This window comes from Fistularia commersonii, chromosome 15, assembly GCF_037954325.1.
Source record: "Fistularia commersonii isolate RoL2024-O1a breed Wild chromosome 15, RoL_Fcom_v1.0, whole genome shotgun sequence".
NCBI lineage: Eukaryota > Metazoa > Chordata > Actinopteri > Syngnathiformes > Fistulariidae > Fistularia > Fistularia commersonii.
Window position 1 is genome coordinate 8,530,598 of NC_141298.1, and position 27,295 is coordinate 8,557,892.

Here is a 27,295-nt window from a genome sequence, read left to right on the forward strand (position 1 = left end):
AAATGTATCACCGGTTTTTTTTTGTGTGTCTATATATGCCTTACCAGATGCGTTGCAAAACTATTCATACTTCACACTTTCATCTGCGCTGAAACGCGGGAAAAACAGCACTTCTGCTTTTTCTCCGTCAGCCACATCCACTTTAGATTTCTGACCAATCGCACAGTAGGTCTTGGACAAAGTGAAAAAAAAAACAGAAGTCCATGAAAACCAGTGGGATAATAAAAAAGACATTGTCATTGGCCGGTATGTGGGACTGGTGTCCAGTCCATCACAGGGCCTCATGTAAAGACATACAACCATGTAAAGACATACAACCATTCACATGCAGAAAAAATCGTGTAGCGTAAGAATGATCAATAGATGCTTCCCTGGACTACGGGCTCTTTTTCTTGTCTCTCTTATTTCACGTAGCATCAGGTACCCTAGCCCTCGCTTTTCTCCCTTAAGTGCCGACATCTTGACCCTCAAAACATTCCTTAATGGCAGATGGAGCCCCATGCCACGAACAATACATCATTCCAAGAGGGTCCGATCACTTTTATTGAGCTCTGAGTATCTTGCTAGTGCGTAAGGTACGAGACGGATGGGGTTCCACGGCCTTCATCGCGCCTTGTTGCATTAACAGGACTTGGGAGTGCAGTCAGGACTCTGATCTGCTCCGTTGCATTATGAAGTGTGGTTGCGGGCAGTGGGAAGGTGGAGGGTGAACAGAGCCTATTGTGCCCTGAGGTGAAAGAGTCATTGGGGTAAGGAGGTTTGGGTTACTGCAAGGAGCTCCAGTATTGTAAGGGGGACACACAGAGGGGAGGGCAGGGCAGGGCAAGGCCAACCGCTGGGCACAGGGGTTGAATTGGAGTGGCCCAGTTCTCGGATTGGGTGACTCCAGAACAGAGCTCACCTGGTTCCCAGTTCAGGACTGTCTTTGTGAAGGTCAGGCTTGATGGATTCTCCTGACCATATTCCCATACACTGCCTCCCTGCTGTTGCCTGGGCGGCATCGTGATTTTCTGTGTCCTCTAAACGGAAATATACCCACTAAAGTTGCTAATGAGAGTCAATCCACTCAGAGATCCAGGAGCATCCAACCCTTCAGAAGTGTAAACAGAGAATCTAATCTCTTTTCTCAGCATCTGTCTCCACAAGAACATCTCTTTCTTCTCCGCTCATCACCGCATGGTCTATCTTGTACCTCTTTGCAGCATCAGTTTTCCCATGCTCTCCTCAAAAGTCGAATTCCCAGCTGTTTCTCGATGTCCTTCTAGAAGGTACTCCAAAACCCTGATGATTGGATACCTATTTTTCTCCAGAGGCCTTGCCGTTGTGTTGTCTTCTTTGTTTGGGACTACTGGGTGCTCTGCTAGCTTGCTAGCCCACGCCATGCCCTTTCGTCCGTGTCACTATTCCCCATGTAGAGTTTTTCTTCTGGACTCAACACATCACTTAATTCTGTCTTCTAAATTGTTTGTGTGTCTATTTGAGACTTGATAACCGGCCTCGGAAAGGAGCTTTGGCTGCCTTTTTACCCCCAAACCCTCCGACCAGTTCACACAATAGGATGTCCTTTCACAGCTCCGGCTCATTGGATCAACTGATAATTGTTCAGCGTACCGGTTAATGGAAAAGTGATAGCGTTGCATCAATCATATCGGCCGATCTTGATCTTTCCTGGCTTTTTAAAAAAAAAAAAAAAATCTTTGCCATTTCCCAAAACACAAACTCCTGTTAAGGAAGCTCCCGTGGCCCAGTAGGTCACCCGCAACTGTTGAATTTTCCTTTTTTTTATTTTTTTATTTCGCTCGTCTTTGTACCCGGTTCTCTTTCACGGCTTGGTTAAGAGTACGGGTCCATTCACTCGGGCAGATTCGGTAGGTATAGGACGCGTCCGCAGAGAGCCTCGGTGCTGCTTAATGGAAGCCCAGGGTCTGCCCTCGGCCCCTCCGCCTTTCACACATCCTGCTCCCCACCTCTCCAGTTACGTCCACTGTCCTCTGGCAACAAAGACCCGACTGACTGCCCTCTCCTTCCCAGACCCTATCAGTGTGGATCCACCTGAGATTTCCCCCTTGCTATCTTTCCAGCATCTATAGAGATTATTTGTCTTGTGTAACCTTGTAAATGAGGCTTTTCCTAATTAAAAAAAAAGGCAGCTCACAGAGAATCCCAAGTGACTCATGTTAATTCTGTAACTCTACCTTGTGCTGGGTTGGAATAGCCAGCTCTCAGACTATGTGTTTGTTTCTGCTTTTGCACGTAAATGCCCCTCAGGCAAGAATGAACTTGTGAGTGTTACGTGCACTGATTGAACCCCGGGTGGTTCCTGTGATGAGGGTTTGATTCACCTGCTGTGAACCCATCCGATATGCAACGCGGGGAGGACAAATATTCCCGAAGCATACAAAAAAAGAAAGGTATGCCGATGCAACTTTTGGGTTACAATTGGAGTATCTTCCAAGGCAAAGTGGGAAAACACAAATCTGAGGACAAAAGGGAATCTCAGAATGATTTCCAAAACTCCAATCAAATATAACGAGATTGATGGACCTTTTTTACCCATAATTGTTTGTACACTGTCGGTAAATGTCCGTGTTGTATTGGGTATTATGTGTTAACGTATTAATACCATGTAAGCTCAGCAATTTGCATGGTCTCTGGGGGACAAACAACTTGTAAGTTTAGGATAAAATAACAAAATAACACAGGATGGTATGTTCCCACCAAGGTAACAGGCTGAGATGTCAAGAACTCCAGCATCTAGAGAGAAAATTACAAATAAATACAAAAAAAATCAGGTTTTGTGTCTTCTAATACACTGTTTCATTCACCTTAATTGAGATACAGTGCTGATAAAGTGCTCACTTTCTATTTTTCTCTTTCGCTTTCTCTCGTTCTATCCCAACCGGTCGAGACAGAAGGCCGCCCTCATTGAGCCGCAATCTGTCCAAGGTGCTGTTTCCCTGCCGCTGCCACCAAGTGCTTGCTCGCTGACGAATGTCGAGCTTCTGTGAATCATCTGAAAGAATGCTGGTCCAGACCCGCTCTACGTGTAAGGAGTCATGTGACAGCTGTATCGTCATTTTGCGCCATATAAGCTTCAGTGCCTTTTAATGCAGAGATGCGTCTTATGTATGACCTTCATTAAAAAAACAGGGAAAAATTAACATGTCCGTTAACACAGGTTGATTTTCTGTATAATAAGGCTAATCTGAAATAATCAAAATTGAAAAATATATTATAAAATGGATACATTGAGAGAAAAAAAAAAATGTATATGTATATGTGTGTATATATATATATATATTACATTACATTGCATTTGGCAGATGCTTTTATCCAAAGCAACTTACAATAGAGGACATAGGGACTGCAAATGCACTTGCAAATACACGATATGTATATATATATATATATATATATGTATATATATATAGAGGACTGTCTCAGAAAATTTGAATATTGTGATGAAGTTCTTTATCTTCTGTAATGCAATTAAAAAAAACAAAAATGACTTTTTCATGATATTCTAATATTTTGAGATGGGATTTTTGAGTTCTCTTAAGATGTAAGCCATAATCAGCAATATTAAAATAATAAAAGGCTTGCAATATTTCAGTTGATTTGTAATGAATCCAGCATGTATGACAATTTTGTTTTTGTAATTGCATTACAGATGATAAAGAACTTTATCACAATATTCTAATTTTCCGAGACAGTCCTGTATATTTAACTTTTTTTTTTCCCCCACAAAGTTTAACATTCAGTCACAGCTCATTATTACTGTAAGGATCATTTGTGTGTCTAGCGTGTAGCAGCGTCCAGGTGAGCCCTTTTTTTTGTCTCATTGCACCATTTCCCGCTCCCTCCCTTCCCGAGATTCCGTACCTCCCCCTCAGCTTCCCCTCCACTCCCCACCCCAGCCCCTCACCAAAACACCGATCCCAGACGAAGTTGAACACCATCCTGCTCAAAGTTGCACTTGCTGTTCGGGGAGGCAAAGAGCTCAGCTTTGAACGGTCTTCTCAGTCACGGTTCCAAACACCCGACCCGATGCGGAGGATTTTGTCGGGCTGCTGATATCACTGCACATTTAGGGGTGTCTTCTATCCGGACGTGCTCAGCACTCCTTCTCTCCATCACTGCTGCAGACGCAGTTGGATGGTCCCACACTGGATGGGATTCCTGCCTGGTTAGAGTGGTTTGGTGCTCGATGTCCATCTGTAAAAGGCAGGTAAGTAACACTAAAGTAACCTGGATGCTTCTCATTGCATTTTTTTTTTTTTTAGCAATTTCAAGAGAGACAACACTTGTATTAAAAATGCGGTCCAATAAATCATTTGCAGCAATGTAATCAAATTTGAGTGGCGCATCGGATGGTCCACTTCACTTATTGTGGTTACTCTACAACTATTTTCTTTAAGTGCTTCTTATAAGTTTGCTTTTAATATTTTTGCAAATCATGTGCAATGAGGATAAAATTATGATTTTTAATTTTCTGGGGTTTTCTGTTTGAATTTGAGTATTTTTGAAATTATAACTAGTCAAAATTCTATTGTGGTCATAAATTATGGCCCATCTCTGATTAGAAAAAGTAAGTATTGTATGCTTATTCTTTCTGAAAGGGTCAAACAACTAAAAGATTCAAATGAGAATCTTTTCAAGTGACAAGTGAAAGCCTTCTTGTTTGAAACCACTCCATTGTTCCAAATCCAATCTTAATCGTGCGGCTGAAACATACCGAGACAGCGCTGATCAGATCGGACGGGGAACAAGTCCAAGAGGCGATAGAGGTGGACCGCCCCGTCAGCGGTGCAGGACGACCGGCTGCTGACGCTCCAGCAGGTGTCTCACAGCGGACCCCTGCCAACCTCCACACACCTGAACACAATCCATCCCTCCGGCCGAATCGCATGCCGATGAAACCTGAGATCGAGGGGAAGTATCGCGCTTGACCCCCCCAGTGTCTCGGTTACACGTTAACAAGATTGCTTTGTTTTCCAGACAATGCGTCTTTAGGTCGAGGGTATTTAACGTTGAAATGGTAAGAAAGGCTTCAGAACTTACTTGTTAGTTAGTTCGGTAGTTCAAGCAGAGATCACGGGGATAAGCTACTGTGGATACCCGTGTCTCGCCCCCATTTCTCAGCTTTGGATGCATTAATAATCTGCTCTCCATGCAGCAGGTTCTTTGCTGGAGCAATGGAATGGTTTCTCCCTTGAGTTCTCTCCCAATTAGGACCTTTAGGCCATGTTGTTATCTGCAATCCATCATCTCGACTTGTATCGTTACACTTGTCGCAGCTGTCGCATGAAGAAACCTGGTTCACATCCTTTTCTCAACTCTGCATCAAAGCAATAACTATTACAGAAGGCAAGATGTTGCCTGAACCCTAGATCAGCGAAATGATTCTGGAAGTGGTTACTGGTAATAACACATGTATGTCCCATCCAACCGCCCAGGTGGGGTTTGCGCCTTTTGAAAACTGTATGGTAACGGTGAAACTACCTGATGTAGCTTCCTGATTGTCGTTAGTGACAAATATGTTTGGACACATCCTTCTAGAAGGGTAATTCTGATAATTTAACAGTTAGTTCAATGTGATGTATCAAGGACCTGCCAACTTGTCTTGGGAGTGTACTTTGCCAATTGGTGGCTCGCCAAGCCAGGCTCCAAACACCCCCTCCCCTCAAAAGAGCCACTCGAATGACCTTGGCAACCCCAGCCCACTCACTTAAAGCCATTAGTGCTCCAGTGTTTACACTCATATCCCTTCAGCCAAACAAGGCCTGGAAGGGCTCCCGCGCTGGGGCGGCGACAAGGCCTTGAGTGGACTCGCGTTTTCAGACACAGCGGCGCTGGAGCAAAGCAGGCCAGTTCGGTCAGCCGGAGGGAACCAAAGCACAGAGGGGCCCGCTGGCACCTGATCACGTGGGACCGCAAGGCAAATGTGATCCTGACACATTGTTATGGCATATATAATGGGGTCTTTTCAAGGCTCCTCTGGGGAGGCCTGGGAGCTCGATCTTAAAGAAATACTGTGACGTTGGTCTGATGGTTCTCTCTCTTCCCCACTGTTGTCAAGCAGCTTGATATATGAGAGGCTGTACTACAACGTACCAATGGCTACACCAGCAATACTCCTCAACATAAAGCTTAAGTCTACCTTTCCCTTCTGTTTGTTTCTAGAATGATCAGACCACACGGTAGAGTCATTCTGCTCTGCATCTTCAGCATCCTTGCAGGTGGAGGAGGTACGAGACATGTATGCATATTTGGTACATGGCAGTAAACTACGACTGCAACTTAACATACAAAAACTCATTCACGGGTATTCTTTTGTGAAATATCAAGGTACCAAGGACCTTTTTTTGGCTGACCAAAAGCATTTACACGTAGCTCTCTGTTTAGTTAGCATTCAGGATATCCTGTATCCATTTGGACCCGCTCAGAGAGATCTGGAGACCCCCAAAATGGATGACGGGAGTTCTCCTGAAATCACCTTGCTCATTCCGTTTATGTTTTTTAATATCCCCTATCGCTCCATCTATGTAAGTCTTCCATTCCTACGTCTTTATCACATTGATTCTATTAATATTGACAACTTGTATGATTTTGAGAGACTAATCTGTGTTTTGTTTGTATGTTTTTTTTTTTTCAGGTCAACAACAATGGTGTGATTTCCTTCAACGTGCAGGTTAGCCAGTTCACCCCGGAGGCTTTTCCCCTCAGTGACAGCAGGTCGTTCATTGCCCCACTCTGGGCAGACGTACACAACGGTATCCGTGGAGATGTTTACTACAGAGAGTCCACTGAACCAGAAGTTCTAGAAAGAGCCACACAAGATGTTCGGAAGTACTTCAAAAACATACCAAACTTCACAGCGACCTGGGCGTTCGTTGCAACATGGCACCAAGTTACCTTCTATGGAGGAAGCCAGACAACCCCGGTAATATCCCAACCCTACTTCACCTATTTCAGTAAAAAGGACTGCAATTTCTTCAAAATTCCTGTTAACCTAAGACTTTGCATGGAATGCGAAACGGCTAGAATTTGAATAGAAACTACTATTTTGAAAAGGAGTTGCAAGAAACTACTTTCCTGGCAGGATCTTGAAAATTCAGTTCTGAAATTAAAAGTTCTCTCTCCCCCTGAAGGATCAATTTGTACAATTTATTGAGCTTCGTTTGTTTTTAAGTCCATGTCAGAAGCCCCTTTTTTGCGTCAATTCTTTTAAACCGAAGCAACACATGGCCGCACTGATGAAATGCTTTGCTGTTGCATAACAAACCAATTGATTCCTCAACTCGGCTATTCCCACGTGGGAATTCAGTCATCAATCGTTACAAGTCATGGGCAAGGCCCAAAAATACATCCGAGACACCCAAAAAATGAAATGGTACGACAAATAGCTATCATTTCAACATCTCAAGAAAGAATGTTTAACTATTGCACTGCAAAGAATGTCTCTGTTACGCTAAATAAATAATAACGGTCAATAAACAGCATCCCTTAAGCATCATAGTATCCAATCCTCAATGTGGTTTTATTTCCAGGTACTTTCACAGCTTTGCTTTTTTTTTCCTGCACCTTACAAACTTCCCTTTTTTTTTTTTTTAAATTCTATTTCATTTGTATTGTAATTTTGGAATTTTTTTAAATTTTATTTTGGCTTTTGCTCTCACACCTTTGTGTTGCTCTCTGTGTAAAACTGTGTTAATCCTCTTGTTTGATTGAAAGGTGAACACATTCCAAACTGTGCTAATCTCAGATGGCGAGGCGTCCTTCAGTATGTTCAACTATGGAGAGATTACGTGGAGCACAGGCACGGCCAGCGGCGGTGATCCTTTAACAGGACTGGGCGGAACAACAGCTCAGGTTTTCTCACGAAGTCTAATTGATCCATTGATTTCGAATTGGAGATCATTTTCTTCCCCTGCATTACAAACATGTAACGGCGCATCTTTCCGCTTTCCAGTCAGGTTTTAACGGCGGAGACGTGGGTCACTTCTTCAACCTGCCAGGATCCCGATCAAATGACGTGGTGAACATTGAACAGACAACTAATGTCAACCTCCCCGGGCGATGGGTCTTCCGCGTGGACACGGAGCTGATCGATCCGGCGAACGGCTGCAGCTACAACGGCAAGTTCACTGCCCCCAACGTGGCCACCGGTATTTTTGCTTTAAAAGTGTTTCGAAATGTAATTGTTGTCTTTTCTACGTCTACTTCAGGGCGATTTTACAGGCGGGGGGAAATCTTCTGGCTGTCAGACATGTGCTCACAACGATGCCGCTGTCTTGATATAGACAATGATGTGCAGTGCCAAGAGGCTCCCTGTGGGAACCTAGAGACCTGCGAGCATCAGGAGGGAGCCTTCTACTGCCAGCCGACTCGCACCAGCACCTGCGTGGTGTTCGGTGACCCCCATTACCACACTTTCGACGGCTTCCTCTATCACTTTCAGGGAACGTGTTCTTACCTGCTGGCTCGGCCCTGCTGGGAGGTGACCGGGCTGCCCTACTTTAGTGTGGAGGCCAAAAATGAGAACCGTGGGTTGTCCTCTGTGTCCTGGCTCAGAGATGTAACAGTGGAGGTGTACGGTCACAGAGTCACATTACCCAAGGGCAGTCTGGGTACAGTCCAGGTGAGTCAGTTATCCCTTTTTATTTTTAATTACGGACTCACTGCAAAAGCTGACGTGTCTGCGCAAATTCACGATTTGGATTTTGTGGCTTGATTCCCAATTTCCTCCATAACCATATTAGTTGAACATTTTAGAAGGAACCGTAATGGTCCTTCACACTCCCAATTTGATTTGGCCATCGGTGATCCATGTCCATTGTACAAGCTCAAGAAAAATTCATGCACATTATCATGAATGCAGATGGCAGGACCAAATCAGGACACATATCGTCCTGGTGGAATAAGTAAAGAAGAAAGAGTGAAGAAAATGAACAGCAATTGGCCTTTGGAAGATTGTTCAAATTGGAATACGTAGGCTTATGTATTTAACGGTGGCCTGTGTTCAAATTGAAAAGATCAGATTTCCTATTGTGGAGTCAGCTTAGAAGGTCTGCAGCATGAATGCATCCGGATTTACTAATTTATTAGAAAAAATTAAGATGAAAATTGGACAATTCTTGATCTGCAATACCTTGTTCTGATTTTTGTTTCCTCCCCCAGGTGGATGGCTTGATCAAAACTTTACCGGTCCAGCTTCAGCTTGGGGCCATCAGAGTGTACCAGTCCGGAGTTTCTGTCGCTTTAGAAACAGACTTTGGCCTTCTGGTAACCTATGATGGCCAACACTACGCGTCCATCTCCCTACCCAGCTCCTACTTCAACAACACTTGTGGCCTCTGTGGCAACTACAATGACGACCCGGCCGATGACCCCGTTTTACCTGACGGTTCCATTGCGGAAAGCGTGGTGGAGTTAGGCGGCGGCTGGCGTGCGGAGGACACCGACTGGAGGTGTACGGACGGCTGTTCCCAGAACTGCAGTGTGTGTGACCCGCAAACCGAAGCCTTTTACTTCCGGCCGGATTACTGCGGGCTCATCAACAAAACGGATGGACCTTTTCGGGACTGCAGAGGTGTGGTGGACCCAACGGCCTTTGTGTACAGCTGTGTTTATGACATGTGCAACAACAGGGATAACATCACCACGCTGTGCCAGGCGATCCAGGCTTATGCTTTGGCTTGTCAGGCCCTGGGTGTCACCATACGACCCTGGAGATCTCGCACCTTTTGTGGTAAATTTGACTTTAATTCGGTTCAAACAGATCATACATGTTACAGTACTTGAATCTTGTCACCTGATCTTTCCTCTCTTACTGGCTCCAGCTTTGTCATGTCCGGAGTTCAGCTACTACCAAGTGTGCATGAGTGCCTGCCCGGCGTCCTGCCCGGACCTCACCGCTCCCCTGTACTGTGCTCACCCTTGCACCGAAGGCTGCCAGTGCGATCCGGGATACGTTCTAAGTGGCAGCCGTTGCGTTCGGCGTGACCATTGCGGCTGCGAACACAATGGCCTCTATTACCCTCTCAATGACACTTTTTGGGTTGGCCCTGGCGGCGAAGACGGTGAATGTACCCTCCGCTGCACCTGCGGTGCCGCAGGAGAAATCTCCTGCTTCAACGAGTCTTGTAAGGATGGCGAGGTGTGTGTGGCGGAGGTGGGCTTGATGGGTTGCTACCCTCGGAGGGAGGGAGTGTGTTCAATCACCCAGAACTCTGTGACATCCTCGTTTGATGGCACCTTCCTGCTGTTCCCAGATGACAGCTCCTACTACCTGCTGAAGCTGTGTGGTGCTGTACCCGTTAATGGTTCAGTTGTGGAGGTGAAGATAGGCAGACGGCTGGTGAACAAAGGCCCTTCTTGGATAAGACCTGTTGTAGTTACAGTGGCTAACCTGGAAGCTCAGATGGGAGGGATGGATTTTGAAACAGTTAAGGTTAGTATTGTCCAAGCAAAACCAAAGCTCTTCTGAAGGTCACCTGACAATCACTGAAATCCAATAGTCACCTTCCCACTTAAGGGTAAATAGGGTACCCATAGAACCAGAATGATTGTAGAACACACTTCACCTTTGGCTATATCCAATTTGGCTGCTTACTTGAAGGCTATTATAATCTGTGTGCTACAGGTGAACGGCGAACAGGTGGGGCTCCCATATCTTCATCCTCTCGAGACAATGATGATCTACAGAGCACCGGGTAATGCCACAGTGGTGGAGTCCCGAGATCTGCTACGGGTCCAGTACAACCGCCAGGGATACCTGAACATCTCACTCTCCACGATCTTCTACAACATCACTTGCGGACTGTGCGGCGTGTTCAACAGCAACGCCACCGATGACCTTCGCCTCCCGAACGGACGCTTGGCGGACTCTGCGGAGCAGTTCGCAGAGGGCTGGCAGTCACTCGCAGATGACCTCACCTGCAATGGCGATTGTGACGATTTGTATCGAACGTGCACGGACCTGCGTCTGTACCAGAGTCCCTGGATGTGCGGCAATATCAACGACCCAGGGAACAGTTCCTTCCTCGCATGTCACGCAGTGGTCAACCCGTCACCCTTCTTCAGAAACTGCCTGTACAACATGTGTGTAAAGCAGGGGAACCGCTCAGCTCTTTGCTCTTCACTGCATGCGTACGCCACGGCGTGCCAGGATGCCCAGATAGGCCTCACATCCTGGAGGAGCATCACCAATTGCCGTGAGCACCAAGCTTTACTGTAACAAACAACCTGGGGTTATTTCCTGCGAGCCAAGTGACTTCTCTGTTGGTCTTTCACCTGTAAATCTGTTGTATAAAAGAATGGCACGAATATAAAGTGTTGGATGATTTGTATCAAGAAGATACATATCATCACTATCCAGCTTGAATTTGGTTCCTGGAACTAGAACTCCTCCGGGGGCATTTTACTTTTGCATTCTCAAAGGCAGTAGGGAACCACAGTAGGGACCGGCATGCAAACATCTGTGATGTGTACCTTAAGTACCGCACTCAAAAACCAACAAAGGGAACAAGAGCAAGACATGGCTAACATGGAGAGCAAAAGTACCAGTGTTCATGTTGTGTATTGGTGGGGAAAAATAACTAAGGACTATCAAATGGGTTTAAGTGTTATATTCACCGCTTCATCTTGTGAAAAAGCCCACCGTAAGCTAAATCCATACTTATTTAGAAATTGCGATGGGCATGGCTTATGAGTTCCATCAGTCACCAAGCAGCTACGTCATATGAGTTCCATTGGTAAAATCAAGAGACCCTACTTTAGAATAAGAGCTGAAATGGTTTCAGTAACCAAGGCTACCGTTCCCCAAAAATCTTCTAGGAAATGCCAAAAGTTCCTACAGTGTGAAAGGGGTTCTAGCCATTGGGACAACCAGTCTTGCAGTGACATGTTCCAACAGAAGGTCACAGAGCGAAAAAGACATCATCAACCATTCCTGTGCTTGTAAATACTTGCAAATACTACTTTCAACATTTTCATGTCATTTTAGTTTGACCTAAATTTGCTTTCCACTCTTCCCTCTCAGCTCTTCCCTGCCCGGAGAACAGTCATTTCGACGAATGCACAACCGCTTGCCCTTTGACCTGCTCCAACCTGGACGAACCCGAGGACCCTTGTCCCCTGCCGTGCCAGGAGGGTTGCCGGTGCAAGGACGGCTTCGCTCTGCGAGATGGGCTGTGCGTGGCTCGTAGCGATTGCGGCTGCACGTTCCAGGGGCGCCAGTTGGCCACCAATCAGACTTTCTGGACGGACTGGGAGTGCCAGGAACGCTGCCACTGCAACGGCTCAGACAACAGCGTGTACTGTCAACAGGCGTCGTGCCACTCCGAGGAGTACTGCCAGGAGGACGACGGCCTGTATTTCTGCCGGCCGCGCACCGAGGCCCTGTGCGTGGCCGCCGGTTACGGACATTTCCTTCCTTTTGGCGGCGTTCCATTTGAGCTGCAGAGCTCCTGCGGTCTCAGGATGGCCAGCACCGACTGCGGCGGCGCAGACGGGAACCACGCGGCCAATGGAACCTTCCCGCCTTTCAAAGTGTCTGCTCGTAATGAGGAGAGGGACACTGGCCAGGCAATTTGGGTAAGGGGTTTTGTACTGGAGATCTACGAGTATGAGATTGAAGTGTCTCGAAGCTACAAAAACACAGTGACGGTGAGTAAACGGATCGAGATCGACTTTTAGATTCACACAGATTGATATATTTTGCATCTTAAATCCATTATTTTTTCCATGACTCATGTAGTTGTTCCTATCATTGGATGCATTATTTCCAATCGAACTGACAGAATAACAGGTCCAAGGGTGAATTCTTCTTTGATTTGGCTTAAGGTGGATCTAATTTCAATGGGCGTCTTTTATCGGGCTGGATTCGGCTCAGACGAAACATTGACCCCGAGCGACATTTGGACTGGTTTCTCAAAGACACTGAACAATCACAGGAGGAACAGAAGTAAACCACCACTTAGACACATGACATATTGTAACACACAAACACACACCTGGTGTTCAGCTTTAAACTGCCCTGGGTATTTTATCCCGATCACTTCTTCCCGGTGTAAAAGGTGATACCATTCTAATGACAGTCTAATTGCCGCTCTCTTTCAGTTTCAGCGTATTGAAGGTGCTTTTTTTCTTGATTCTGACTTTTACCCAGTGGCTATAAAACACCCAAGGATGATATACCCAATACAAAACACAGTTACTTTGCAAGACGCATCATTTTGTAATATGTAATATGATGCTATAGAAATTCTATGTCCAACATGGTAATGGTGTCAAGTGATAGCAAATTAGCATCATCATCTGTACCTATATCAGCAGCTCATCAGGAAGCAGAATGATATTTCTGCAACTTGCGATCGTTATCTCAATGATGAACACGAATTGAGGTGGAATTGAAAAAAAATTGAAACAATGTGCACAATAGTAATGTTGTCCATGCTCTAAAAGATACAATACACAACTGCAAGTGATTAAAAATAACATATATAATATAGGGCGGATTTAATACAGTTAAATGTTTTACATGCAGTTGGAATTGTTAATGTCTTGAATTTGTTGTCGGCGTGTTGTGGCTGCTTCTCTAAACACTGGAGAACACTGATGCCTCAGCCTCCTGCAGCCACTACCTTAAAAATGACCCATATATCAAGAGAATTCTTTGATAATAAAGTCACGTCAGATTTTATTTACAAAGCACAAAATCATAACACAGTTTGGTCCTGACATTTTCCATGTAGAGCATACTCTTTAACATGATTTGCAGAAGCAAACGTTACCCCATGAGCAAATAGTTGGTGACCGTAGGGAGCTCAAGGCGGGCGGTTGTCTGTATCGACCGGTCGGGGTAAAAAAAGAGAGAGCACAGAGGTAAAAAGCAAGAGTGCGATAAAGTTGGGGGGAGATATGAGGGTTGGGAGAAACAGGCACAAACACTAACATACCGAAAACAACATAAGTGCTAACAAGGTTCTGGTGACATGATACAATAATGGCTTCAATATTCATGAAATGACGGTGGTCGCCTGGCAGGAACACCACAGTAGATCAAGCTATGGTCTCTTAGAGAACTGGAGAAGATATAAGGTTTCTATCATGCACAGATGAAGGTGAGAGCAGACGGGATAGGAAGAGTGGGAGCAGTGAGAGAGGTGTAAAATGGGATATCCCTCCGCAGAGTTAGCGGTATGACAAGGTGCTAGCCTAGCACTAACTATACGCTTTCTCAAAATGAAAGCTTTTAGAGCATTGGCAATATTTCCTTGTAATTTCACTGAATTGCATCTTCCTCTTGGCTATTACCTCAAGAGATAAAACCTCAAACCTGTTTCTATAGTTGCTAAATTTTGAGCTCAGGGGTCTGAATTCTACTCTTTCAGGTGAACAAGGAGCGGTTGTACCTCCCTCTGAAGCTCGGTCCAGGAAAGGTCAGCATCTTCACTCTGGGCATGCACCTCCTCCTGGAAGCAGACTTTGGTCTGAAGGTGGCCTTTGACTGGAACACGCTCCTTCTGCTGACTCTACCACGGGACCTCTTCAGCACCTCCTGCGGCCTCTGCCAGGGTGTGCCTTTACCCCCGCCGGCTCTGACCACCACCGAATGGGGCATGTCCTGGGCGGAGAGGGACACATTCTGCCAGGTGGGCTGCGGAGATTCTTGCCCGCTCTGCGGACTCGGGGATAAAACGGCGCTGAGCGACGACTCTCTGGCAGCGGCTGATTCTGACTCAACCGCGGAAGATGGAGCGAGCGTCAACACGCGACTGCGGTTCCACATCGGAAACGGGCTGTATGTGTTCGTAGAACCCGAGGCCGTCAGGCTGTGCGGGCTGATTGTGGACCGCGGAGGCGTCTTTGCACGCTGTCACAGTAAGGTGGCGCCGGCATTCTTCTATCAAAGCTGCCTTCAGGACACCTGCTTGGACCAGGGAGCTCAGGATACAATCTGTAACTGGCTGCAGGTTTACGCCAGCACCTGCCAGATTCAAGGAGCGTCCGTCAGCGGATGGAGGAGCGAAACACCGTGCGGTAGGTACAAACCCTGACCTTACCACGGTCTCACATGACCCACAAGAAGCCAAGAGGATGCTTTTGATTTTTGACCCCCTGATCATTCTTCTGCCCATTCTGCTACTTCCCGCTGTTACAGACATGCTAAATGACCGTCTCCAAACAAAGGTTCTCAGTTTTGCATCATCACTCTAACAAGCCCCCTCATTGTTTTTTAGCTGCTTTTCTCTAAAGGAAGTACAAAACACTGCTGGCAGCACAAACTCTCGTGGAAAGGCCCTTTGAGTACATTACTTGTTGACATGACTGTTGAGTTTTTGCCAACAGGCCAAGTCAGGCGGCATGTTGGTTGATGTAGTGGTTCGCGCTTCTGCCTCACAGCAAGAAAGTCCCTGGTTCATTTACTTTCTATGGGGTTTGCATGTCCCACCAGTGTCTGCCAGGGTTTCCACACATAGTCCGAATGATGCTTTAGGCTAATTGGAGACCCTAAATCGCCCAGACATGTGAATGAGAGTGAATGTCTCTAGATGTGACACTGTGATCGACTGGCCACCGGTCCAACATGTAGCCCGCCTCTCACCCAATGATAGCTGGCATTGGTTCCACTGAGTGCGGGCCAAGCAAAACGGAAAAAGGATGAATAAGTCAAGTCACATGTCTCTAACACGCATAGTGTTGGTTCATCTCCCATGTGATGCTAAATGTGTCCAACCCAACTCCTGTTTGGTCAATACATCAGAATATAATATTCCAAGCATGCATTGCATTTGTTCTCATTTACTCGAGACCTTAATCATGACATTCATAGCACACATCATCCCTCCCAGATGTGCTGGTCCAGCCTTCTCACCACCACAACCCAGCTATGCTCGCCTTTTACATGAATTAACATCTACATCTCCTGACCGTTGCCATTGCAGCCGGATGAGCCATAAAGACTGTGACAGCCAATTGGTGTCTATAACTTGACATTTTCAAATAAAACGTTAAAAAATTGGAAAGTGTTTTCAAACATTTTTCACGGCTTCTGATATAGGTTTAACTCTTTTTAGTTTCATTAAACACGTTCATATCGATTCTCTGGAAGACCAAACAATCACTATTCCCCAAGATATTAAAGTAATGTTTTTCATAGAAGAGGCTCTAAATATGGCCGTCGAACACTTTACTAATTGTGCACCTCTAATTACCCCCGGGAAATCAACACCCTGTTATCGCACGCACGTGCTCGGCACGATCCGTAGCTAATTTTGTCGCCTGCTTCCAGTCCAGAGCTGCCCGCCCAACAGCCACTACTCCAGCTGCACGCCGGTCTGCCCGCCACAATGCGCCCCCGCCCGTGGCCAGAGGGACTGCAGCCAGGACTGCGTGGAGGGCTGCCAGTGCGACCAGGGCTACGTGCTCAACGGCAAGAGCTGCATCCTGCCTCAGAACTGCGGCTGCTACACTGATGGCAAGTACTACGAGGTCAGTCGTACATTTCGGCACTGTGTCGAATAAACCTCATCGCATGTGACGCCAGGACTGGGTTCTCGATGACTTGTACACTTTCCGTCAAGACAAACTTGTACAGATTTTTTTTTTGCATTATTTTGGGATCCTGCCAAATAGAATAAATGACAAGAGCCAATTGTTTTTTTTTTTTAAATCAAACATTTGGGGTACTTAATCCTCATATTATGTTAAGGGTCAATTTGACCTATTTCACCCATTGACCCAATGGGTCAAATTGACCCTTAACATAATATGAGGGTTAAGAGATTGAAGCTAAGGGAAAGATGTGCTACCTTGAAGCTAACTTGAATCTGAATGGCCTCTGATGTATCTGACAAAACCGGATTTATAATTATGAATATTTAACATCCCAAACAGGAGTGTACTATTTTGACCAATCACTTTGTTTATACTTTGCTTTTTTACATTACATTATTAGGATACACAATGGTAGGCGATAGTAAGCTTCAACAATCTGCTGTATATCAATATCAGTTTAGGAATAAATATCGAATAGATATTCATAATATAACAGTGATCCAATAAAGTCACAATGGTGATTGAACAAAAGAAAATGATAAAATGAGGAAACCCATAAATGCTTTTTATATAAATCTCCATTCCAGCCCAAGCAGCTGTTTTGGAACAGTGACTGTAGCAAACGCTGCCAATGCATCGGGCGAAACCTCATCCAGTGCGACCCGAGGCGCTGCAAGGCGGACGAGGAGTGCACCTTACACTACGGAGTACGGGGCTGCTTCGCCAAGCGCTCCCAGCACTGCGTGGCGTCCGGCGGCGGCGTGTTCAGGACCTTTGACGGAGCACCGCTGCGCCTCCCGGCTTCCTGCTCCTTCGTCTTGTCTACCAACTGCCACAAACTGCCCGACCTCTCGTTCCAACTCATCGCCAACTTCGACAAATGGAGCACCCCCAACCTTACCACCATCTCCCACGTCTACCTTTACATCAACGAGGAGAACATACTCATCTCGGGCAGCACCATCAGGGTGAGAAAAGAGCTCACGCTTTCTAGTGTCAGTGGTTTTCGATGGGGAAATATTTCAAAACATGTGTAAAGCTTTAAAAAAAAAGCACCTATGCACTGTTAACTCCTCTAATTTCCTGTTTATTTCTGGAACCTGGGTGTTTTCCCTCTGCAGGTAAATGGTACCCCGGTATCAGTGCCCTTTGTTACGGGACTGATGACCCGTCTGTCCACATCGGAGGGGTTCCTCGTCATTGAAACCCCGCAGGACATCCAGGTTCGGTACAACCGCTTCAACACCCTGAGCATCACGATGGGCCAGCGGCTGCAGAACAAGGTATGCGGCCTGTGTGGCAACTTCAACGGTGACCCCGGCGATGACTACATCACCTCCAGGGGGAAGCCGGCCGTCAGCGCGCTGGAACTGGCCCAGAGCTGGAAAACCAACGGTATGCAGAACAGGTGGGTGAGAAGCGACACAACCTGATGATCCTTGAAATGCATTCGGACTCTTCAGTAAAACGCAACACAGTGTTGCAATATGCACAAGTTGTATGATTCTTCTTCTTTTTCTTCTTTTACTTTCGCTTACTCCCTTCAGGAGTTGCCACACCAAATTAACTTCCTTCATTTCACATTTGTTAGAGTAACTTCATGTCCTCTTTCACCACATCCGTAAATCCTCTCTTCGGTCGTCCTGGAGGCCTCCTGCTCGGCAGTTCCAATCTCAGGATCCGTCTGCCAACATATTCACTATCTCTCCTCTGTCCATGTCCAAACCAGTCTGACTTTTTCTCCAAAACATCCGGTGTCCCTCTGGTGGGCTTATTCCTGATCCTATCCACCCTCCTCACACTCAAAGAGACCCTCAACATCTTCATATCCGCTACCTTAAGCTTTGCTTCCTTTCTTTTCCCCAGTGTCACTGTCTCCAAACCATATGACATCCCTGGTCTCACCCCTGACTTGTACACCTTCTTTTATTCTGATGTTCTTTTATCACACATCAACCCGACACCTTTCTCCACCGGTTCCAACCTGCTTTTTCACCACTTTTCCACACTCTCCGTTGCTTTTGGCTGTTGACCCTAAGTACTTAGCAGTCTCCTCCCACTTCATCTCCTTTCCCTGTAGCCTCGCCATTCCACTTGGGTCCTTCTCAGTCACACACTTATTTTCTGTCTTGCTGTGGCTAACCAAATTGTATCCTTAAACCGTTGTTTTAACTTTGCGGATATTGAGAATGACACGTGATGAAATTGCATAGCGGGTACAATCTTCTAAACATTGTACTGTCATCGGGTCTAAGTTTATCGATATCATAGAAAGCAAAATCTGTGTTCTCCCTCAGTTGCGATGAAACCCAGTATGTGGCACTGGCGCAGTCATGTGACAACAGCGCAGTTTTTGCGCTGCAGGGCGAAGACACCTGTCAGAAGCTTACCCAGCTGAAGGGCTTCTTTCAGCCTTGCCACGGCCTGCTGGACCCCCAGCCTTTCTACCAGTCCTGCTACCTGGACGGCTGCTACAATCACCGAAAGGCCCAGGTCTGCGGCTCGATGGCGGCTTATGCCGAGGCTTGCCGCTCCATGGGCACCCTCACCACCAAATGGATCACTCAGGAGAACTGCTGTAAGGACACCGTGAGGCACCCGGCCACAGATGTCAACAAATTTTGGCTCCCAGATGAACTTAACTTTCAGTCATAACTCAATTTCCTCTAAAATGAAGTTTCTTACGGGCTCCGAGAAATGTCTCCGATCAGTCCGGAGCTTGCACGGTGAATTAAATGTAAGTCTTATGTGTGACAGTTAACATTGTGTCGGGACATGTCTTTAGCAGAATGGATCTATGACCCCTGCGCAGGAGAGATCTGCACAAACTTCACCTGCGAGATGGAAAACGGAGGCGACCTTTGTGGATGTCCGGAGCTACCAACCAGCTCTGGAAGTAAGTGCTTTGCCTGGCTTTGGGGCGACACCTGATACTTAACAATGGGAGCTGCAGTAACACCAGCGTTTTTGGATGTCATGACGACAGCCGCTGTAAAATCATATGGACATTGGGGACAGTGCCTCTAGATTAGCAAACTGGTTGGTGGGCCCACTTCTTAAAAAAACAATGGGAGATGGGAGGGAGTGATCCAACTACAGGGGGATCACACTCCTCTTCTCTAGAAAGGTCTATTAGGAAGTCTTGGAGAGGAGGGTCTGTCGGATTATTGTATGTTGCATTCAGGAGTAGAACTGAGCACTGTTTTCGTCCTGGTGGTGGAACAGTTGACCGGCTCTACACCCTCAGCAGCGTCCTCGATGCATGGGAAGTATGGCCAACCGGTCTACCTGTGTCTTTTGAACTCTGAAAAGGCATTCGACCATGTCCCTCCGCTTCAGGGATGAGGTCCTGTCCCAAGTGGAGGAGTTCAAGTATCTCAGGGAAAAATGCAGCAGGGAATCGACAGGCGGACGGTGCGGCGTCAGTTGAGATGCTAACTCTGTATCGGTCCATTGTGATGAAGGAGATTTACCAGTCGAGCTACATTTCAACAAAGATCTCTGGTCAAGAGCTATGGGTAGAACGAAAGAATGAGGTCACTGCTACAATTGCGCAAAATTAATTTCCTATGAAGGGTGTCCGAGCTGAGGAGCTTGGACATCTGCGAGGGGCTCAAAGTAGAGCTGATGCTCTTCAGCATCCAGAGGAGCCTGATGAGGTGGCTCGGGCATCTGGTCAGGATGCCTCCTGGAGGCCTCCCCGGGCGAGGACTTCCAGGCACGTCCCACCAGAACGAGCCCCCAGAGCCGACCCAGGACACGCGGGAGGGACTTTGTCTATTGGCTGGCCTGGGAGCGCCTCGGTATTCCCCCGGAAGAGCTGGACAAAGCAGCCTCGGAGGGAAGTCAGGGCTGCTTCAGCTGCTGCCCAAGAAACCCGACCCCTGGTTGAGCAGCAGAAGATGGATGGATGGATGGATGGATGGATGGATGGATGGATGGATGGATGGATGGATGGATGGATGGATGGATGGATGGATGGATGGATGGATGGATGGATGGACGACGACACCAAATAAACCAACAACCAAATAAACTCGTCACTAAGACCATTCATTCTCTCACAGCACTCACAACTGTCTGTTCCCGGCAGGTGACGATGACATCATCCAGGCCGAGGTGACCTGTAAACATTCGCAGATGGAGGTCTCGATCTCCAAGTGTAAGCTTTTTCAACTGGGCTTCGAGCGGGAAGATGTCAGGGTCAACGACGAGCGCTGCGCCGGCATCGAAGGGGAGGATTTCATCTCTTTCCTCATCAACAATACCAAAGGGCACTGCGGCTCCATCGTTCAGGTCTGTGAGCCGGCATTTCGGATTCACGGCAGGACTCCTCCTTTCGTGCACGGCGACTTTTTGCTTAATAAACGAAGTAATTCTATCATGAATTAATCCGTTCTAATTTTCATGCTAAATCCCAGCCAATCTTCTGCCATCTTTTTCTTTTCTTTCTCTCACTAATCATATTAAGGCTACTGAGACTGTTGACTTTAGTGACCGAGCACCGCGCTGATTATTCCATTCACTCGAGTATCAATAGTAAATCTAAAAACAGCAGGAAGACGGACCTCTTAGAAGGCAAATTGATTTTTCTCTGGAAAAGTCGAAGCATTTTTTTCATTGCTTAAATCGCTCGGATTGATATCGATTGACGGCAGCTCAATATTTTCTTTAGGTGAACCGAAGCCAAATAAGTCCACTTACTGAGAAGACTCAACGCTATTATTCGGTATTACGGCTTGATAGTTACTGGGGTCTGTTAGTTCCAGCTTCCAACCAGGCATGAAATCAGTCACTAACGGACTTCAATTTATCTGACTATCCATCCATCAATTATCTACCGCTTTTCCTGCTCTTAGAGTTGCAGGACCGCTTGCGCCGATCCCAGCCGTCACTGAGCGAGAGGCGGGGTTCTGGACCGCCAACTAGTCATCGCAGGCTCACATATGAAACATACAAACATTCACAAATCATAGAGACGGAAAACCATTCACTCTGTTATCGCTCTTGAAAATAGTGCCAACTTTATTGATCATCGGTCATTGATTGCTTCGGTCCGGTCACGGCAATCGGCATCACTGTAGCCTGAGAAAAGTATGAAACATGATTTAGTCTCATTTTCACGCCTTTTTCGCCAAAGATAGCTATTTCTAGTCGGCGTTGGTGGCTCTCGAAACAGATACAATGTGAGAAAATCCGGCTCCAGACCTCTGTCTACTTCAAGTAACCTATCGAAATTTCAGGACTGTTGAGCAGACTTGAATATAAGCTGCACCAACTAAAATTAAATACATATATATGTGTGTGCATATATAGGCCGCACTCGTCTCTAAGCCGCAGGTGTCCGCGTCGTAGCATGAGACATTTACACAAAAAGATGTTACAAAGAAACACGTTTTTTATCTTTGATTGAAATACATACCGGTAACATCCACAATTACATACTGGAAATGCTATTTTCAGAACAGTGCATGTACCTTAGAAATAAATAACACGAGAAAAGTCCATCCATGCATCCATTTTCATTCCCCATTTTGTCCTAGTCCAGCTGATCGCTATCTCCGTCTTACATCTTACTTTGCACTAAAACCATTAAAGTGGTCCTCTCCAGTGTCGGAATTGAACAGCCTCAGAATCATACTGTAAATTCATTGGTCCAATGTGACGAGGCTAAAGGTTTGGCCGGCACGAGGCTTGTTATTCCCAAAAAAATTCATAAATTTGTCGCATCATTGCTGAAGCCACAGTGTCCAAAGCGTGTGAAAAAAGTAGCAGCCTTTAGTTCGGAAATTACGGTACTTTTTTCTGAAGGTGTATAAGGGTCTCTTTCGAATCGCTGTCCTTGGCAGTCCAACGGCACACATATCATGTACAAGAACACCGTGTGGATCGAGAGCATCAACAACACCGGGAACATCATCACCAGGGACAAAACCATCAATGTGGAGTTTTCCTGTGCTTACGAGCTGGACCTGAAGATCTCCCTGGAGACCGTCCTCAAGCCCATGCTCAGGTCAGACACCCCAACGGTTGCACTACCTACTTCCTGAAAAGAAAAACGCTCAATGTCTTTTATCGTCTATTCCTGTTTCGTTTTCCCCGCAGCGTGATAAACCTCACCCTGCCAACCCAGGAGGGGAACTTTGTAACCAAGATGGCCCTTTACAAGAACTCCTCATACCGCCACCCGTACAGGGAGGGGGAGGTGGTCCTCAGCACGCGGGACATCCTTTTTGTCGGGGTCTTCGTGGAAGGGGCCGACGAGAACCAGCTCATCTTGATCGTGAACATGTGCTGGGCCACGCCGTCACGCTTCAGCAGCGACCGGCTGCGATACGTCATCATCGAGAGAGGGTAGGCTAGGAATTATTCTCGATGGCAAAACATGGCAGGAGTTGACGGTTTGATTGCATGTTGTTAAAAAAACATTTAAAGTTACCGGACCATGTTTAGATACAATAAAGAGATCTCAAATCTAGGCAAACTACCCTTATAAACCAAGAGCAAGAAATATGGCAGTACAATACTCCCCTTGTTTATCCCTATCAATTAGCGGCCATATTTTTATTTTATTACTTATATACATTTTGTAGCTTCATGACCCTCCTCACACTCTTATTAACCTTTCCTATTCGCTAATAAACACTTCTTATAATCTTAAACAAGTAGCAATCGCACGTCAATGTGAAACACAAGATGCTGATTGCGTGGGAGACACAGACAATTAGGCTATTGCAGCTGAGCCAATCAGAGCCCAGGATACAGAACACCATGGTCTGGTTGGTTGTCACCTTAGAAATTTTTACCATAAAAGATATTGAAATAATAAATACATAAAAATAGATTTATACCAAAATATATATAAAAAAATGATATATATATATATATATATATATATATATATATATATGTATATATATATATCAAATATATATCAAAAACCTGTGTCATAGTGAAATATCTGCAATGTAAACATTGATATTGAAATGTATCAATCCTACATTGCAGATCAAAATCCAAATTTTTAATCAAGGATCAATGGTATATTGTGGATTTTTTTGCTTTAGTACAATTTTTGCAATGTTTTTATTGCGGATATTTTATCCACGATACAGCGAGGTCGTGAAAGGTGAACAGCGATACGGCGAGGGACTACCGTATATAATACTATTTTAATACACTAGGTTGCTTAGTGACGACACAAACTGTACCGTTAAACGTCCCAATCGCAATTAGTCATCTCTAGCAGGGCAGGATTGATTTCAGGGCCGGGACGGGAATGCCTGTTTGCCACGCGAACAAACATGCCGCTAGCATGCTTTGCATTTACAATGAAAATGCAGCATGGCAAAAAAAATGTTATAGATCGTTTATTTATGTATGCATGATGATTTGTTACATCCATTTCTGGGTTTTTGAGTGACGTCCTCTCCGAGCAAAGAATCCCATGGGCGTTGAAAGAAAAATGGCGCCGGCCTGTCACATTAGGGTGATCAGAAATAATCTGGTGGATTATGACAAATGGGACTGGGTTGATTTTCTAGCTAATTCCGCACTTTTAACCAGTCGACCCCTCCCCGATCACAATATCCAGGTGTCCGAACATCAAGGACAACACCATCGGGATGGCAGAGAACGGCGTCTCGCTCACCTGCCGCTTCCATGTCACTGTCTTCAAGTTCATCGGGGACTACGACGAGGTCCACCTGCACTGCGACGTCACGCTGTGCGACTCGGAAGCCAGCGCTTGCAAAGTGGTGAGAAATGCCAGCTGAGGAAATCGGGAGGGTCGAAAAGTGTATTTTCCATGTCAAGAGTGTCTATTCATATTTATTTTAGAATACAGTCATTTTTTATTTATTCATTTTTAATCATTTTTATTTTATTTTTATTAATTACTTTTATTATTCAATGTGTATAATCAGATATCATTATATTTATATCACATATATATTTTTTATATAGGATTCCTTTTTATTTCTATAACCATTCCCTGCACACAGCAGTCATATATAAATCAATATAAGAAAATTAAAAAGATTACATTTTATTTTAAATATATACATTTATTTAAAATGTGTTTGGATATTCTTTCTAGTATTTCCATTCGCCCACTTTTCAATAGTAATTATTGTAATACTGTTGTGAAAATTTACTTTCCCCAACATGGGATCGAAAAAGTCTATCTTATCTTACCTTAATTATCTTAAATCCAGAACTGTCCGCACAAGAGGAGGACGTACTCGGAGGAGGGTCACCGCAGGGAGCACATCCTGACTGTCGGGCCCATTCGGAGACAAGGTAACGGAAGAAAGGAATAAAATGGGCGAGCAGAAAGCTCACGCAAGGTCAAATATAACCCGTGTTTGGTGTCTCCTCAGAGTTGGACTGGTGCGAGGAGGACAACGGCGGCTGCGAGCAGATCTGCACCAGTCAAGGAAGCGGCCCAATGTGCAGCTGCGTGACGGGGATGTTGCAGCAAGACAGGAAAAGCTGCCGGGGTGAGAACTACCATGGGGCTCTCATTCTAATGTCTAATGTTTGCAGGAAATAGGTGCATTTTATTTAATTTTAATTTATTTTAAATAGATGGTATTTATTTATCTTTTTATTTTATTTTATTTTATTTTTCTATTTTATTTTATTTTATTTTATCTTATTCTTTCCGAAATGACCATGAAGTCAAAGCAGAGCGAAGCACTAAAATCATTAAAATAGTAAAGTAAATAATTAATTACATTTAATGACAAGTAAAATGACAATGATGACAATAAAATAGCGTACAGTTTCATTATTTATCATTTCATTCTGCTTTTTTTTTGATTAATTAAATATTCATGAAATGATATATACATTTTAATAGGCGTCTGGTAACACACTTCCATGTGGGCATCCCATTTTTCATTAGTTTATCAATCCAATGATTGTTTTATTACTTCATCAGTAACATCTACTGTTCACCTTATATTATTCATTGTTCATTCATATATTTTTCTCTGAAATATGTGTGAAATAATAATATACAGTATAAATATCAAAATGATATCATATTACTTATTTATATAACTTTGCTTATTACTTAATTTATTTCCTCCTCTGCCTTTCCCTTATTGAGGGCCACATAATTGTTTGGGTTTTTTTTTTAATTCTTTTTTTTGTTTGTTAAACTACACTTGATGGTAATATCAGTATTTCACATTGTGGGTTTTTTTCATTATTCAATATATATATTTTTATTTCTGTACATATATATGTGTATATATATTTTAAACTTTGCACACATCCAGGGTCTCTACAAAAGGACTATTCCAGGTTAAATATTTAAATAGCTTTAATTTTAATAAGAATAACATAAACATTTACTTGCCTTTTTGTTCTCATTTTACAATTGGAAAGAAGTAAAACAACAAATCAAGCATGATAGCAGTGTCATTTTCAGAAGTTTGAGGCAATTTTTTTAGCTTTATTTATTTCATAACAGCTTATAATTACTATAATAATATTATAGTAATAAATGTAATTACATATATGATTACAAAAATAACAATTTTATTGCAATTTTGCCAAAGGTTTTATTTACCTACGTTGAGTTAAATTAAATAGAGCTAGGTTTTATTAATTCAGTCATATTAAGGATAAATATTTAGATTTGGGATTTTTTTTTCCTTTTATTTTTATTTCATTTTAATGACAATTTGTCCCCCCCCCCAAAAAAAAAGATAAATAAAATCAATGAATATCCTGTGTTTCGTGACCAGGCTCCAAATCAGAGTACTCAATTAGCCAAAAAGTCCATCACATATTTATTACAGGTGAAACAAATGAATGAATAAATAGATAAATAAACCCTTCTGTTTGTTCCTCCTCCCGCAGCGATGAGCTCGAGCCGCCCTCTCGCTCCTGTGGTTCCTCTGCTCGCCGTGACCTCCATGTACCTGGCCTGGATTCAATCCCTTCTGTCCTAACACACACACACACACACACACACACACACACACACACACACACTCACACACGCACGCGCACACAGAAATAGAAAAGACTCAAAGCACTGACACAGTTTTTTTTCCTTTTCTTTTTTTCCCCGAATGAAACGCACCTTTGCCTTATTCAGTCCAGTTATTAACAGACAATAACTAAGTAATAGATAGCGTGATCGTGTAGCAGCTGGTTAGATGAAGGCTCACCAACCCGGCAAACCTAAATCGCTTTGTGGCTTTATTTCCTGAGGATTCCATGCAAGCAAAGAACAATGAACATTGAAATAACCCAAACATATGCTTAATTCTGGATAGTTTCTTCTTTTGTCAAACTTAATTTGTTTGGTTTGTTTGTTTATCATCCTGAGATGTTTTAAAAAATCCCGAGGCGAGAAGGAACCACGCCAGGATCACCTTTTGTAATTTATGTGATTTATTTCATTTGATGGTTAAAATAATAATTATTATAATTATAAAAATTACAGTAAAGATGATGCCTTGATTTTTGTCATCGTTCTACTTCCTGCATGCCACCACGAAGTGATGGTAAAGAGACATCTTTCTGTGTGTTCTTTTACCCTATTTTCTTATTTCTTATTTTCTTCCTGCGTTTTGATTGGTCAAACATTGAGGTCACTTCAATTAACATATATCAATGCATAATCAAGCATTAACCAGGTCCGTGTAAATAAAGGGATTACTTCATACTTGTAAACATAGTTAAATCAATTTATCGTGAGTCATGGCGGCAG

The 27,295-nt window shown here is 44.5% G+C and overlaps 1 protein-coding gene across 1 annotated transcript; it reads left to right on the plus strand.

The window, feature by feature from the left end:
* The first annotated feature begins 6,184 nt into the window (after positions 1–6,184).
* Positions 6,185–27,064, plus strand: tecta (tectorin alpha). Its single transcript, XM_086160668.1, has 23 exons — positions 6,185–6,248; positions 6,406–6,545; positions 6,656–6,943; positions 7,735–7,872; positions 7,973–8,138; positions 8,229–8,641; positions 9,181–9,751; positions 9,843–10,453; positions 10,646–11,216; positions 12,044–12,669; positions 14,397–15,045; positions 16,298–16,497; positions 17,151–17,531; positions 17,685–17,971; positions 18,861–19,141; positions 19,349–19,459; positions 20,657–20,859; positions 22,413–22,576; positions 22,669–22,917; positions 24,158–24,320; positions 24,780–24,864; positions 24,945–25,064; positions 26,437–27,064. The coding sequence occupies exons 1-23, from the start codon at positions 6,185–6,187 to the stop codon at positions 26,526–26,528; spliced, it is 6,573 nt and encodes a 2,190-aa protein (XP_086016794.1). The 3' UTR covers positions 26,529–27,064.
* The last annotated feature ends 231 nt before the right edge of the window (positions 27,065–27,295 follow it).